This window comes from Fringilla coelebs (genome assembly GCF_963513975.1).
Source record: "Fringilla coelebs genome assembly, chromosome: 7".
Taxonomy (NCBI): domain Eukaryota; kingdom Metazoa; phylum Chordata; class Aves; order Passeriformes; family Fringillidae; genus Fringilla; species Fringilla coelebs.
The window spans coordinates 19,708,396-19,725,690 of NC_140035.1; the positions used below are offsets into that span (position 1 = coordinate 19,708,396).

At 36.8% G+C, this 17,295-nt stretch overlaps 1 protein-coding gene across 1 annotated transcript in view; it reads left to right on the forward strand.

Annotated features, from left to right (window-relative positions):
• Nucleotides 1-17,295, forward strand: part of MYO3B (myosin IIIB) — a gene marked incomplete at its 3' end in the record, with an annotated part of 178,189 nt that overhangs the window by 120,914 nt on the left and 39,980 nt on the right. Inside the window, exons 32-34 of the mRNA XM_084209203.1 lie at nt 5,152-5,272; nt 13,369-13,432; nt 14,316-14,454. Of these exons, the coding sequence (XP_084065329.1) occupies nt 5,152-5,272; nt 13,369-13,432; nt 14,316-14,454 (324 nt within the window). The remainder of the gene's footprint in view (nt 1-5,151; nt 5,273-13,368; nt 13,433-14,315; nt 14,455-17,295) is intronic.

Sequence of the window (17,295 nt, forward strand, 5' to 3'; positions counted from 1 at the left end):
ATACAGGATAAACAAGGTCTTTCCTCATACTTCCAGTCAAACTTTCTCAAACTGTGAAGGTTAGAAAATGCTACTTTTTAACTCAGAAACAAATTGTAAAGAATGATTTTGTATTAAGGGTTTGAGTTGACAATACTTTGCACTTCTGAGTATTTCTTTGTAATTGAAATTTACAGTGTTTCAATTCACATGAGAGGGAAATTCAATTCAATTCAATTCTACATGAGAGGGAAAAATATATTGTCAAAGATTTTCTAAAATTATTTTCCAGATTCATGACTGGTTTTAAATCAGTGTATATTGACTGAATCACCTAACTGAAATGTTGCTTCATTGATTTACCTCACATGCAAATCTCATTAAATGTTTATTTTAGAATAATTAGAATTTAGAATTCATTAGAATTTAAAGCAACCGATAATACAATTATAAAAGTATGTTTTCTAGTTATGACAGCATGTATTTCCATACAGTGTGACTTGTCCCAAAAGAGTTAAGGGAGGATTTTAATCTGGTTATTTTATTTGTGAACTGACATTGCCAAAATGCCAAATGAGTGGTGCATGCAATTCATTTAGATCTGAGGTGACATCACTGAATTCATTTTAATTAGGTCCACTTTAGCCATCTGGAATATACTGTGCAGCTCTGGTCAAGACTGCGTTTAAGTATGCTTCCAGAGGTGAAAGGCAAATGACTAATCCACTGAGCCACCATCTCCTCCTCCAACACGTGCTCGCACACTCACCATATGTCATACTGTATTAGAAAATTCTTTATCAAGAACTCTAGATTTGGGCTCTTTTCAGAAGGAAGCATATCCTTGTAAATTGCTTTCTTTCTGTAACTTCTGCTGATGCAGTGTTGCTTCCATATCTCTAACATGTACTTCTGCCAAGATTTATTCCCTTTTAATAAAAAAGTGGGACAGAGAAAAGCTGCAATTTACTGGTTTACATTTATAATAAATGTAAGATTTTAATAAAAGCATTGCCTTTGGGACTTTCAGCAGCAAAAATACAATGTTAGTTTCAGTAGAACACAAGGAAGTATTTTTTGCATATTTATTCCTATATTTATTCATCTGTTTGTATTACTATGCATGTGGGTGTGTCTACATGCACTCAGCTAATACCACTGTATAGGTCTAAGAATGACACGAGTAAAATGTTCCAAAAACTTCTAAGCTTTTGATAAATATATTTAAAACTGGTTTTTAAAAAAATTTCCTTGAAAATTACTCCTAAATAGCAGATCCCTTATCCTATTTTTTTATCAGTAGTTTTCCTTCTTTTAACTACATTGTCCGTGTAAAAATCATTGAAGACGTCTCTCCTACTGGCAGCTGAACTGATCATATTATCTTAATTTCCCAGTCAGGGTAAACCAGACTAGTTTCTACAGGCTGCACAGCTGTGGTTAACTTTACTCTCCCATCTTGTTGTATCCTGTACTAGCTTACAGCATCCAGTAATTCTTCATAGAATTTCATAGTAATCTTTACTTTTTTATTTGACCAAGTCTCAAGATCAGAGACTGTGTTACACGGTGGTTACAGCACCAAGCCTGACACAATTCAAGAAGCATTTGGACAATGCTCTCAAGCACATGGTATGACTCTTGAGGATGGTCCTGTGCTGAGCCAGGAGTTGAACTTGGTGGTCCTTGTTGGTCCCTTCCAGCTCAGCTCATTCTGTGATTCTGTGAATTCCATGTCCAAGTGTTGATGTGTGTCAGTGACAGCAGACCTGATGACAGCCTTTGTGAGTCTTGCTGATAGTCACTGGTTGTTACTGATAGGTACTGCTTGTACATGAGAATTCATAACTTCCTTCTCATAATAGTTCTGCTGGAGAACTTGTGAGGTTTTTTTTCTGCTATTAAACGTGCATCACCCCATATCCATCTAGAGAGGTGAAGGAAGGGAAGTATTCATGGCACCCAGCAAAGGATGTGACTCTATGCCTTCTGCTGCACATTAGAATTAATTTGGCATGGAATGAATAATCAGATTCGTGGGCTCTAATTTCTCTCAGCTGCTGTTAGTTAAGTTGCTGAATGCTCTTTTAACTTGACAAATTAAGAAAGTGATGTGCTGTTCCTAGGAAATCAGCTACCTTCTCTTTAGCAAGCGTGAGCTTTCACTTCTGAGTTGCTGTTATATGCTATTTTAGGTGGTGTTACAGAATAGAAATGTGTATGTGTAGAAAAAGTCTGTTTCACATCAATTTTTAATGACTGAGAATTAATCCTTCTACTGTTTTAAAACTACTTCATCTCCATTCTTTATAGTTCTCTCACAGACCTGTGATTGTTTAGCTTTGATCTTTTTACACTGTGCTTCACAATTTGCTCTGTAATTCTGTATGTCCTGTGGGACTCAGAAGGCAAATGCCTGGACTTTTCCTATCTGGAGTTGTGCAATATTGTGTGTAGTGTATATTGCCTTGGTATTTAGACCTGAAAAGTTTGTAACTGCAAGATGCCGCATTTCAGACTCCCTGAGGTAAATAAATTCTTGGCTTGGTAGGTGCTGAAACTGACAGAAAACTCTTTTTGTGTGAGAAATGATCAGTACAAGAAGTAAAAAAATTCATGTCCTAATTTGTGGCACATAAAGCATTTAACACCAAGTTACTAATAGAAGTGTTAAAATTAAGTTCAGTTCCTATGTTGCTTGTCAGATCCTGTCATCTTTGGCTACATAAAGATCAGGGTTAAAGCTACTGTTGCTGGAAAGTTTGGAATATAGACTGAATAAGGTGAAAATGAGGTGACAGCTGGTAATCATTCTTCTTCAATGATGCAGTGATTGTTCATGGAGCAGTAGCAACATGAGTCTGCTAATTTCACACTCTTTGAGCCAAGTGCTTAGTGTCAAAACCAGCACCAGTCAGTAATGCAAATTGCTGTGATGGAGCAGCTTCCCAGCCTCTTAGACTCCCCCAGTAGAATTCTCTGCATATGTATTTCTTTTGAAGCATTATACAGCCTGTTAATAAATGTTGAAAAGATGCAGTCCTACTACTGCTTGATGAAGCTTTTGAGAGTTTTAAAGAAGTTTGTTTACCCTGTACTTCAGTTGTTCCACAAGTGAAAAGTAGGAAAAATACAGCTATTTACCTTTCAGATTCAAGGTAATTTGGAAGAAAGTTAGAAACCATCTTGTGGGAAGAGGAGTTGATTTTAAAAATACCTATGAAAACAGAAGATAGGGCAAAAACTAGGCTTATTAAGTCAGATATAGCAGATTTTTACACAGTGGATGGGGCAAAGACCAAAATGGTTATACTGACATTAGTAAGAGTCTCTGATAAAAAGAAAAACAATATTTAAATATAAAATCGCAGCAAGTAGCAGGGTTGATTTTATAGACACACGTGCAAAGAAGTACTAAAAGCTGAGAAACTACAAAGGACAGAACTGAAGTTTGTCTTATCAGTTCATTTGTTTCAGTGCTTTCTTTATAGTAGTTCATCGACTGATTGACACAGCATGTTTCAGCTGCAGAGAGGTGAGTGCTGGCCAGCTGTCTCTGCTGCTGATAGCAGAGTAGGATCCTAGTCTGGTCAGTAGGGGATAGTTAAGGATTGGAAGCCTGATCATATGGGACAAGTGAGAGTTTGCCTCATTTCTGTCAGATAGGAGACTTTCCTAGTTGGAGTATCGAGGGGAGAAAGTTCCTCAAGCCCCAGGATACCAGAGCTCTGTATTTGGTTCAGCACCTCAGCAGGTCAAACTTCTGTCGTGACTTCTGTGAAGTGAATGGATGTTTATTTTCATAACCTCTCATTACAAAAATTGCCTTTTAATGTATCTGTGTGAGATACAGAGAAATCTTGTTAATCTTCTGATCAATTTCTCCGTTCCTCTTTATTCAGTATTTGTCCTACCTCCTGATTTCCTTCAGTAATCGACAGTGTTAATCCTGATCCTATATGAGGTTGCCATAGACCTTATTTCTGTGCCTGTAATATGTAACCCTGAACCCCAATGGGTGGAGTGCTCTTCTCCTTTGGGTATTTAATCTTCAGAATTACTCTGGTTTGTATGCATTTAGTGTGCATAAAAGCTTTTCCTGGACAGGAAACATTTTTTAAAAAATCATATCTCCTCAGCTTAGTTCCACCATTCTTTTACATACTGTTAAAACTGCAGTCCTGCTGGACTAAGCTGGACACAGCTCCTTTCTCTCACAGCCCTCAGCCTTATTCAGCAACTGCTTGTTGTACACTGAAACGATGGCACTGATACTGTAGTTACTTTTTCATTATTCCGTCCTTTCTCCCCTTAGGTATTTCTACTTAAAATAATGCTTGAAAGAAACCCAACAAAATCAATTCTTAAATTTTGTGAGTTTAAGTGTATATTGCAGCCTTTTTAATCCTTTGTCCTAAGTGCAGTATGCATCACTATCTCTGGTTTGTGCTGGAGCTTTATTACTGCTCACAGGTGTAAAGAATGCAAGATAAATCTATAGAAATAATTAGGGTATTCAGGTACCCAAACCCAGAGACAGTCTATGGAAATAAAGGATGTAGATAGCCTCAAAATGTTTTTAATTGTCATTTTATTTACCATATCATTCCACTGGGATTTTTTTCTTCTTTCATTTTTTTAATTTATTTTAAGAATGGCATGAATTCTAATGTCTATAAATTTTACCCTGTTTTTATGAGAGGTATTTTAAATGTTTTATCATTATTACAGTTAACTTAAAAATAGGAGAAGACTGACTGAATATATCTGTCCCTGGCTCCACACCCTATTGTCCCACAATAAAAAAAGCTTCTGATTCTGTAAAATTATGGCTAACTCAAAGGGAAGCTTTGATTAAAGAAGTTGTTTGGGGAATGATTTTATTTTAATACATTGTGAGTTGGATTCGTGTTTAAATTAGGCACATACTCTTTTTAAGGCCTATTTTCCTTGCCTGGACTGTGCCAAATGGTCAACAGTGAGAGTACAAGGCCCCGTAGAATTTCCAGGTGTTGGTAACATTGCAAACATTGGAGTCACTCCTGTGGCTGTACAGGAACACTCCTGTGTTCTGTATGCAAATTCAGTAAAAGCTGGGGACATTCAGGTCTGTGCTGCAAAGCCAGTTTCAGTTTCTGCAGAATCTTCCTGATTCAAAACTATGTTTTTTAGCTTTTAGGGGATATATTGTTCGTAAAAACTACGCAAGATTGAAAACCAGCACTGAGTGTGTAGCAGATCCTCAGCTCACAAGCAGCTGTTCTACTTCTGATTTTGGTTGTGAAGAAGACTGGTAAGTTGAATCCTTTACTATCTATTCTTTGACAAAAGGGATTTTCCACACAGATCTGAAAGGAGCAGATTTGTCATCATGATTCAGCCAGCTCTTATACATCTGCCACATTCTGAGGATGACCACCTGTAGGTTAGCAAGTTCTCCCGCCAGCTTAGTCATCTCAGTGATCTCCCAATTAGTGGAAATGTGCTGTTTGTTCTGGATTGCTCTCCTGGTTTTGTGCACTTGTAAGTATCTAGAATACTGCAGATTGCAGACAGAATTGCAAGTGCTCAGCATTTCAGCATTCACTGCAGTGCATGATATTAAATGTCCGTCCAAGAGAAGAAAGTTACCCTTCTGTGCCTAAAAAGCTCCATGCAGACCAGCAATGAGACAGGGAAAAGAGCTGTCAAGAGCAGATGGACACTTTCTGTCACTGACAGAAAGCCTAGGAATGCTGTAAACCATGGTGGTGCTCTCTTTCTTGAAGAGAAGAGGTGTTTTACCATTTTAAGCAATGGATTCACTCCAGACAAATCTTCCTGTGACACTTCCTTAGGTATGAGAGGCATAAAGGGATCTGTTACGTTTGACTTACCAGCATTGTTCTAGGACTGGTGGCTGGATTTGCAGGACTAATCCCTTTCATTAGTTTCAGTGACTGAGAGCTACTGAGATCTCTCCTGCAGAAGCCATTCTGGAGAAGTTAACAGTTATTTCTTTTTCCATGTATGCTCACAGCATTGAGATTTGTTAACTCCCATGCTAACTCTGCTACATGCCCTAGAGCATTATTATAGAACTTTGTTCAGGTGTAACCACCTGCATTCTTGCAGGTTATTAATGCTCCAGCATCTTTTCCTTGAATCAAGTAGTTATTTCAGCAAAAAAAAAGATTCAGACCATTGGACAAGGACTAAATAAATAAATAAACAGTTTTGGTAATGATTTTCAGGGTGAAGAACTGCATTTTACCATCAGAGCTCTGTTTTGGGGTTGCTTGACTGCTCACTGGGGAATGAGATTCCTAATTTATGATTCCCTTCATGTGCATGCAGTGCCTTCTGTTTCTTTAAGTCTTTAAGGAGTGTGTATCTTGTGATCTCCTTAGGATTATTGATGATCACGTGTTCATTTGTTCTCCAGTCTGCACTGATGGTTGAAAGCAAGAGCCAGTAAGATGTCTACTGTCAATTTTCTTTGGCATCCAGAATTATAATTATTTACAATGTAAATTGACTTTTTTTATCTGGAGTTGTTTGGAGGCACAGAGCCTCTTTAAACTTTTTTATTTATAGGAATGGTTCTGCTCCATTTTTTGCATTAAAATGTCTCTGGAATTCTTTGTTACTCACGAAACAAATGTATTTTCATTTGGTACAACTTGGCTTAACTGTATATCTTTTGAGGCTTAAGAGATTCTATTATTTGTTTACTGTTGAGGTGAATTTGGGCTCTGTGTAGGACATATATACAGCCTTTAAAGATGTTTAGCCACCAAACTGACCTTGAAATCAGTGTCTAAATGCATTTAGATATCTGACCTGAAGATGTCCATGTAAAATACATTGGCAATTCAGGTCTTGCACCCAGTCCTGGTTGCAGTTTGCAGTCAGACAGATAAATAAGTTCATCTTTTGCATGGAGTTGGGAAAGTGCCATTACTGCTGGCAGTTCTTAATTTAACCCAAACAAAAGCTGCACATTATTTGTCTAATCCCATGCATTTCTCAGCAATGGCCTCAGTTTCCAGTGGTTTCAGCAGGACTCGAAAATGTCAGCATTTCACAGGTAATCTTTAGGACTAAATCCAGTAACTTAGTTGCCATAAATCAGGCATCACATTTTCACGTAGCTGTTACTGGGCTGTTGTTTTAAGCATGTGGTTGTTCAGTTATACAGGAAACTTGTAGAAAACAGAAAGGTGCAGATGCTTAACACAGTAGGTGGTAATCTGATCCTAGAGAAGGCAGCCTCAGTGTGGCTTCACATACTGTGGAATAAAGTAAAGAAAATAAAATACTATTTTGTCTTCTTTTTCTTTCATTTCTTCTAATTTCTTTTATTTATTTTATTCCCACTAACTGGTTCTGGAAAATGAGCAATGAGCTTAAAGGTACTTGGGATCAGAAAGCAAAATTGCACAGAGTTTTGTTGTATGCAGAGGAGTATAGCTTTAGTTAAATGTATGGCAACCTGCTGCTCTTTTAAAGATCTGTGTAAAAGCTGAGTTATAGTGTTATATGTAAAGCACTCAGTTTTAGTAAGTCATGAATTTCAAAGTGTTTAGAAGAAATGAGTACTTAAAAAAAAATTCAGGAGAAGAAATTGAATCTCTACACCTAGTTCATGCTCTTCAGTCAGTGAATACAGGACATAAGCAAACTGAAGCTAATAAATGACATGGCTTTCTAATTAAATGCACACATTTGTTCATTTAGCATTACATGTTAAATTGTTTATGCCTTTATATGCTTGACTTGGTTATCAAGTTAAATGCAAAGCTGATGTCACAGGTAACTAAGGATGCATCGAGAGTTGGCAAATATCTCTGGTTGGAGTAGAAATAGATAATGGAAATGTTAGCAGGGAAGTGGCTTTGTCTCATTGAAAAAATGTTTTTCCCATTCAGTTCCACAAATCTGTGGAAGTGTCTGTGTCTCCTGCTGAAACAGGATCCTGGGAATAATTGTGCACTTGGGAAGCTGACATTAAGTTTTAGTTATTCCCCAAAAACCATGCATGTATGAAACACTTTCCAAGCCTTTGCTTGACATCATCAGCCACTGAGAGGAAGCTGCAGGCTTGCATCAAGGAACTGAATCACAATCAAGCCTTGAAAGGGGCAGTTATTTTAAAGTCAAACATGATCAAGGCATGAGTAAAACATGGTTCAAATGAGGAAAGTGGGAGCCTTTTTGAGCCATTTTTACAACAGCTGAATAGCAGATTTACCATTCTGCATAGAGCTTAATAGGCAGCAGAAAAGGGAGGAGTGTGATGTGGTCTCCTGTTTCACAAGGAGGGCACAGACACCAACCTTACTTAATGTCTGCCTCCATTTTGCAATTGATCATTGCAGAAATAAAAAATGCTGTATTTTGCAATGGCATAGCTAAAATTTCAAGTTAATATTAGGGATCTTTTGAGCTATTTAGGAATAATTTATGGAGAAGTGAGAAGTAATTTTCTGAAACATCATGTGATTTCAACTTGTTAGATTGACATATCTCTAGTGAATATATTTTTCATAAATGTTCTTGCTTAGCAGGATAATCTACAGTTCAGTGACTAAGGACCTTAATCTATGCTACCTTGTTCATCTTCTTGTTCAGACAGAGCTGTCATTCTTAAATATGTTTAAATCCCTTTAGAACCCCATCAAGGTATCTGTAACCTGCATGTTCCACCATCATCATCCTTTCCATTTTCTTCCCAAGTGAAAATTGTGTTAAGTAGCACTCATTTGATACTTCCCCTGGAAAACACTTACTGTATTGTTAATTTTTTCCCTCTAGCTCACTGTACTATAGCTCAATGACTGCTAAACGTCACAATATAAGTTAGTTACATGTACACAATCAGTGCCATCATACTGTGTTGTATAGAAGAGGGCATTGTTTCCACGTAGTGACTTTTTTACACATCAGTTGGGTCTATGACTATAACTGTGTGTCAGTGAGTATCCCTTGCTCCTTGGTTTCCTTTGGAGCTCTGCGTGTTAAGAGTAGAAGATACCAGACATCAACACTAGTTCACACTTTTGAACTGAGTTTATCGTAATTTTTTTCCCTTATATCTTTCTCTTTTTACCTATTTTGTGTCATGTCCAGGCTTTCGTCACCTTAGGTTCTCAAAACCATTATTTTTAGTAATGACATTCACATGAACCTTACAGAATCAAGACTGTATAATAGTCTGTACAAAGCTACACAGGCGCACCAACTTAGATGTTTAAAAAATTATAGACAAATAATAATTATCAGCATTTTTTTTTACAGCAAGTATGCATGTGAAAGTCAAGTTCTAGAAAGGGGCCTATTTCTGCTCTCTAATGGCTTGACTGATGAGGCAGAATCTGATTACTAAATTTGTGTCAGTACTGAGTGGTGGTACAAGGGCTTGAGAGGGTAGGATTTAAATTAGAAGCGGTTACATGAAATGTAATGAACTGCAATATGAAAGTCAATAGTGCTCCAAAGTTTACATTGGGAGGTTTACTAGATGTGAGAATAAATCAACTCACATGTGCATCTTAACATTTTGTCATCACTGTCAAGACTTGGTTAAGGTAATATATTAGAGACTGCCCTTGAAGAAAATTAGCCAGTCCTTTGGCCCATGGTAAAGGAAGATGTCTAAGAAAAATGAAAAACTAAGGGTCATATGGTATCATTTCTCCTGTCATGAAAGGCTGATGTGAAAACAAACTGTTCTCTGTTGAGAATCAAGAGAGAAATTATGGGTTTGCATTGCAGCACAAGAATGTTAGGTTAGACGTCAAGAAAAGCTTACTAATGGTAAGTTGAGTTAAACCCTCTGTAGGTTACCTTGGAGAGTTTTGACAGCTCCATCACTGCAGGTTTTTAAAATCAGGTTAAGCAAGTGTATGGGGAAAAAAATAGGTATATCTGATTTTTCTCTGAAAATGGGTGTGACTCTAGATTATTTGTGAATTTTTTTTTTATGATTTGTAAACACATAGTGACTTCTTGAACTGTAACATTTCTGAGCCAATGGGTTTGGCATTGCAAGCCAGTTTTTATAGCATCGTAGTGCCACCACCTGTTGCTGTATCAGTATGGGAAGGAAGTGTAGAAATGGATCTAGAGGAATTCTCCACGTCTTCTTTACTTGCAATGGCATTGTTGCTCTGCCTGAAAAAGGAGTGAGGTTCATTTCTCAATGGTTTGCTACAGCTGGAGGCCCATTGAAACAGCACACAATATGGATTTACCTGCATGGGCACTGGTGGATTAGCACATAATCACAGTATCCTGTGTATCACTGAGAGATTAAATATTATTTCAGTCACCTGAGCACAAATTCATTTAGAAATGGGTTTCATGTGAATTCTTCTGTTTCATATAAAAGCTCTTCTGTCTTTGCTGTGGTTTCTTTGACTTGATCTGGCAGCCTTCATCTCACTAAAGTGAGGTTCACTCTGTCAGTCAACAACAAAACCTTCCAGGAATTCTTTTGATTAAAACAAAAAGGAAAATAATCACTATGTTGATGTGTTTCTATTCTTCATGGAGAGCTGATTTAAAGGGTCACATCTCTACATTTTAAACCTATTTTTTTTCAGGATCTTCAGAAGAATGCCATTGGGTCTTGATAATTTATTCCCTGACACCTTTCCCCCTGGGTGATTTCAGTTTCCGTCAAGATCACATTGCAATTTCTTGTATAAGGCATCTTTTGAATATGAATTTTCATTTCTTTCCACAAGAAAAGCTGGTATAAAGACATGCCAGTTTCCTTTAATAGCTTCACTTTACTATTTTTAATCATAGCAAACATTGAGATTATTGCTTGTGATGGAAGTAGGAAGTCTGCAATCCTTATGGCATCCAGTAGAATCCATGGGCCTGATTCTGATGTCATGTGAGCTTCTAATTACTTTGCTGTTCCTCAATTTAGTTCCTCGGGATTTTTAAAGGTGTAGATGGGAATTTGGGCACAATTTTCCAGTGTCATCTAGTTTTTTGCTCCTTCCTACCCCTTTGGAATTTTTTATCTACCCACACTGGAAGGATTGAATTTTTTCTATTCCATAAAATATTGCTTTTGCAAAATGAACTGTATTATTTCTAGTAGAATCCCTAGTAGTGTTTCTAACATTTTCAAAAGCATTTAAATAATGAAATTAAAAGGGCCATTACTTATAGTGGTAGTGGCCAGAGTAACTCCAAAACTAGGTAGTTTTTCTCCAGCACAAGTTAATATCCATTACTAGATTTATGTTGCTATGGTTCAACTCCTTTCAATGCTAAGGATAGTGAGTCTATACACTATACAGATGTGTAGACAGACCCTAAGAATCAATGTTTCTTTCTTTTTCCAATGTTTCTTGCTTAGGGAGTGATTTATAGATAGCCTGTATGTGAAGACTGAGGCGTATTATAGCTCAGTAGCTGAACAGTCAGCAGCAAATTGTTGAGTTGCCTGACTGAAACCAGGCCCATGAACCCAGATCTGCAGCTGATACCACGTTTTCAGAAGTATTCCCTGCCAGTTTGACGTTGTGGTGGGTTGACCTTGGCTGGCTGCCAGGTGTCCATCAAGCTGTTCTGCCATTCCCCATCTCGTCAGGACAAGGGAAGAAAAATGCAATGAGAAGCTCATGAGTAACAACTAGTACTCAAATGCATACTTGTGGTAGCAACAGTAATTCTGTGGAAGGTTGGGCTCCCTTGCAGCAAATACAACCCAATTTAGGATTGTTTAATCAGAAACAATGCATCGCTGGGATCCTGACAGAGACTTGGAGTTTACGGGCTTCCAAATTCCAGAGGCTGATTTTTGCTAGCTTAGGATGTACAGAAGGAAAGTTGCTGATTTTTACTTTTGTGCTTTAAACAATTATATAAGGTCCTAGCTGTGGCAAGGTTGTGTATTTTTTTTAGTAGAAGACAGAGCTATTTTCATGCTGGTTATTTAGATCCAGATCCAAACAATCAGAAAATCTGAATATTTAAATTTTTATGATAGTTCAGTCTGGTTTGGCATTGTAGGCCATTTGCAACATACTGATCTGGCAGCAAATTTTTATTTTGACATCCACCACGGTGATATTTGAGGATTATTAATCATTTTTACCTTGTATTTGATTTATTTTCAGAAATATTGGGGAAAAGGGGAGTGCATCATCTCAAAAAATGCATGAGGAAATCTGGGGGAAAGTGGCAGGTTATCTAACCAGGGCCACTAAATAAATTATTATCTAAATAATATATATAAAAGATAAATAGTAATAAAGAACTTTTCAGATAATATAGTATATGCACAAATGCAGTGTAAAATACAGTCCTAGACGTATGTTTTACTTTCTACTTTAAGAAGTGTGCCAGTAGTAAATGATAATGCATTTCTAAAATGGATCCCTTCCTTTCCTCCAAGGAAAACACAAGTTTAAATTCAATTTATATTTTAGGGAGAATGTTTTTCTTCTCTTTCTTTGTGTCAAAGAATAAAGGGGGACTTAAATTCCCCTTATCTGACATGCAAGTCTGACGTTCCCTCATGAAATTGAAACATCACAGAAAAGATGAATGTTTACCATGTTTATGAACTTCATTCTCTTTTGACAATGAAAAAGTCTTTGTATTAATCCCAGTTTGAGGACCATGAGCATGCCAAATAATTTTTATGAGCCTCAATTTTTTTAATCCACTAAATGAAATTGGTAGCATCATTTTTGGTGTTGCATAGCTGAAGATTCTGAAACAAGTTCTATCCATGTGAACCTTACTATTGAAGAAATCCATTGACTTCAAAGGCCTGACAACGAGGATCACAGCCTGCAGAAGGTTTTTATGTTACTTTAATCAGCATTAATGAAGTAGGAGTTGGCCTTTAATATTTTTATGGCGACATAACGTGATGGTAAAATAGTAACAGATATAGACAAAGAATCTAAGACATCTTACTTCTTGCTCTGTCTTTAACCCACGTGGCTTTAGGAGAGCACATGTGTTTCACTTCTTGCTCATCCATCAAATTTTGAGTGTCTTAAGTTTGAATTCTGTGAAAATAGCTTTTCATGGCCCTAAGAAAAAATATTTAATGTAAAATCTTAGCAAATTAATACATTACTTCAATTTCATTGAATTCTTGTAAACTCATTTTACACATCTGCACAGACGCAATTTGTAATGACAAATTCATTGCTCATAACCTGTTGCTGTGTTTAACAGTATGCACTTTCTTACAAGAGGAAATGGGACTGGTCTGGGTTTTTTTCTGAATTGGGTGTATGTGCATATTTAGAAATTGGGGGAGGGAGAAAAGGGAAAATCAACAAAAAAAAGTGTACGCCAGTAAACCTTTTATAAGAGTGAAGAAATTACAATATTTAACGTAAATTTTTTCTTTTTCTTTGCTTTTAGGCAGAAAACCAGTAACCAGTCTTCTCCTGTGGTGCCTGATTTTCTTGACAAACAAACTAAAAAGGTACTACTAAGTTTATATTCTAAAACAACATCCCATTATAACTTCAAATTCCTGAGTCCACAGTTCTGCAATGTGTTCATGTCTGCTTGGCATAGCCATCTGAACATGAAACCGTTAGTGATGTTTTGAAGTCTTTGAGACAAAAGCCTGCTTGCTAAGAACTTTAGTTCTGTAGAGAGACAGGGAGGTACAGTGAATAAGAGAATCAAAAGGCTGGAAATTTGCTGCTGAGAATAAATGCTAGCTGCTCCCTGAGGTGATTTGTCTGTGCACTTCACTTTCTACAGATGTTAGAGACTCTTTTTTAGTAAGGACCTGAGGTTCTTTGGTAGCACTTTGATATCCTGCTCGAATTCAATATGTGAAATGGAGGAGTCGCTCTGTGACTTGGAGCACAGCATAGTCTTTGAAGTCTGATCCAATTTTTGCTGCTTACCATTTGATGTTGAAAGGATGAAATGGAGAAAATGTACAGTTTTTGCCAGTAACTCTGCTGAGCATATGTAAGATTAAAAAAACAAAATCCCTTGGATGATGTACTTAGAAATGTTAAGCAGATTAATACCTTCCTATAGCTTTTTCTAAAGATACAAATTAACTATGAGAGGAAATCAGCATACAGTGCATGCTATGATTTAACTGCATGAGGAAAGGGGATAAATAAGTTAAATGGAAAAAAGTAAACAAATGTTTGTGACACGGGTGCTAAGTCAGTGTTGCTGAAAGCCACAAGAAACTTGTGTAACTTAAATCTAGCATTAGATGTTTCAGAGAGTCTTGGAAAAAAACAAGTTGCTCTCTATGAGATCACAGCTGTAAGTTATCATAAGCAAGTGGAATCAATACATTTCTTATGTGCCTAAACCAGCATTCTTTATTCCAGAATAATTTGGATGAGATTTCTGCTTCTCCATTTATTCTAAAGCATTCATTTGAAACGAATGATTCACAATCAATTAGCCAATCCCAGACGGTTACAGACCATCAGTTGTCAAGTCTCTTAACATCCTGTGAAAAAGGAGGTAAGAAATATAATAAAGTAGCAGAGATATTTTGTTTACTGTTTATAAGCTACATGTTGCCAGCATGTAACTTGCTTTGTATATTGATAAAGTCGTTTAACAATGCCTTGAAAGGCAGGAAACATAACAGAAAACTTTCTCCTATACACTTTCACTCTGGAAATATGAAAAAGCCCTTAAGTCTCTGTATTATAGAGGCAAAAGTAAAATGATTTTTAAAATACACTTTCTGTTAAAAATGTCATTACTAATCCTAAAATACCCTTTTAATGAAATCAAATCTACCTTCAAGAGCTTCAGCTTTCCTTTGCCTTCCAACCTCAGAAGTCAAAGACTGTAATGAAATCTCTCATGTTGGGCAGAATGAAAGACGACTAGTTTGTTCACACACACAAAGATTCAGCCAGCAGCACGGGCACATCTGCAATACTTCGACATTCTGTGCAGTACAATTTTTTTATTTTATTAGCTGTTCTGTAACTTTTGCTATGTTCAGCAAGAGTTTCAAAACTTAAAGTAAAACATTTTGACATTTTTTGAATTTTACCTGGTTTATCTTTGGATATTCCAGGAAATCATTACCTATCAGAATACTTTTCTCTTAACATGGGTTTTATAATCATCCTGTCTTTGTAAATCCATGAATGCAGACTTTATTACTAGACTGTAGAACAACTTTCACAGTTGAAGATGAAGTAGGTTGATAATGTGATATCTGTAACCAGAGCCAAAATGTATATGATAGTAAATTAATTTTCAGATTTATATTGAAAATTAGTTGCTTATAATGTCGTGCTATTAACATTGCTGTTTATTTATTTAATGTGGGATGCCTTTCATCTCGTAAATCTACAAATATTTATCTGAATAATTAAGCCCTAATCCTGCAATTTATGTATTTAAATTTTACAGAGTTCAGTAAAACAATTTACAATGTAACGGTAAGAAGATAGGTATTTATAGGGAATTTGTTCTGTTAATTCAATGTTTTTCCTCAGGCATAATGTGCTTTCCATGCTAAAAAGAGAATTGTATTTAAACAGTGCAGATTGAGAAATCCATTCTTCCCTCTTCATGCATTTCAGTCCATATTGGTTTTGAATCCATAGTGTGGAACTGCAGGGGAAGTTTGCATTGCTATCTTAAATTATTGCATGTTAAATAATAAACCTGTCAAACAGAAATATCTTCATTGCAGCAAATCCTCTTGAGGGAAGCAGTCAGGGCCCAAATCCATCATCTTTACTCTCACTGCATATTGTATGTTACCTTGCAACCGGTCTCCTTGAAATCAAAGACCTTGTGTCTGAGGTAAAACAATTAGAGTAAAACTGGCAGAATTACACCCTTAGCAAACATAATTCAGAACCATTACCCAGTAATTTAAAGTGTCTTCAAAAATGTGAAATGATAGAAGAATAAAATTTGAAGAGGAGATAAACGCAACATTGATCTGAGCTATTGGAGAGACATCTATAGTTAAATGAATAACCATGCAAATACAGAGAAGTAAGGAATTTCCTAGTTAAGCATGAAAATATTCAGATAGATGATCGTATAAATCACACTTCAATGAGTAACTATTAAGGAAGTAAAGCTGGTGAGCAATAATAACTTCTTTGGGTGCTTTTAAAAGCGCGGCATGCATTCAGAGATGCAGATGCTTTCACCTGGTGCATAGTCTGTATTCAGCTGTAGTGTATGAAGTACACTTTTAAGCAGGTAGTATTCTTACCCTACTGTGAAAACCAAGTGAAATAGGAAATATCTCTTTGGAATAAGAAAGCATGTATAAAAATATGTGAGCTTTACAGTGTCAGGTGATACTACATAAGCTGCTATTCACACTAAAAAACTGCCCACTAGGTAGTCCAAACAATGCAAAGACTGTTATTTTTCATAGTGAAATTTTTTTCTGCAATGTTAGAAAGTGATTTTTAATTCTCTGTAAGTTACATTACAGACAGCACTAGTCTGCCAGCTTGGTGGTGCTTGGACCTGAAATACAAAGGTCAGTGGGAAAGGGAATGTGACAGGTTTCTGCACTGGTCCATGACCCAGTTATGAAGCAGTGTTGGTGTTTGCTTAAGGAGGAAGCCTGTATGCAGGCTTAAGCACAAAAGGAAGGACAGGCTGCTTATTTGTCTTGAGGCCTTAGTAGGTGAGGGTCTAGTTCAGTCAAGAGGGGATAGAACACAAAAGGACAAAATGGTTGATATGACTTTGCGTGTTTTTGTATTAATCAAAGGGTCTGTTCTCTCATATCTTGTTATCTGGCTGTCTTAATAGCATGGGCTGCCTGTTCTTAATAACAGATTGGCAAAGGAAGAATAGAGAAGGAAATTTCCACAAAAATCATGCAAAGACTATACTCTGTAATTAATACAGAGACAAAAGCCTCTTTTTCACATCAAAAGCCTTCTCACTGGGTCATAGAAAGACTGAGCAGTATGGCCAAACCACAAGCGCAGCAAGTGCATGCATGTGCTATGGTTCTATGGAGTCACAGGGTCTGGTTTTACACTGCACAGACATTCCCCTGCACTCTGCCAGAGCACTGGGGCAAGACCAGTAACAATGCTGAGGACTCCCTCCAATGTTTCTGCTGTACACAGTGCCTGGGCAGAGAGTCCAGTCGTTAGTAACAATTAAGCCAGAAGGTAATTATTCTAGTCACAATATAGTACCGAAGGAATCGAAATAATATAATCTCCAGAGGCCAAGTAGTGGTATTCCCATAGATGAGATAGATAGTGAGAATGTTTGAAATTATTAATGAAGAGTGCTTCATAGGGAATTGACCAATGTAACTTTGCTTCAAAGGTAAATGTGACAGATTTT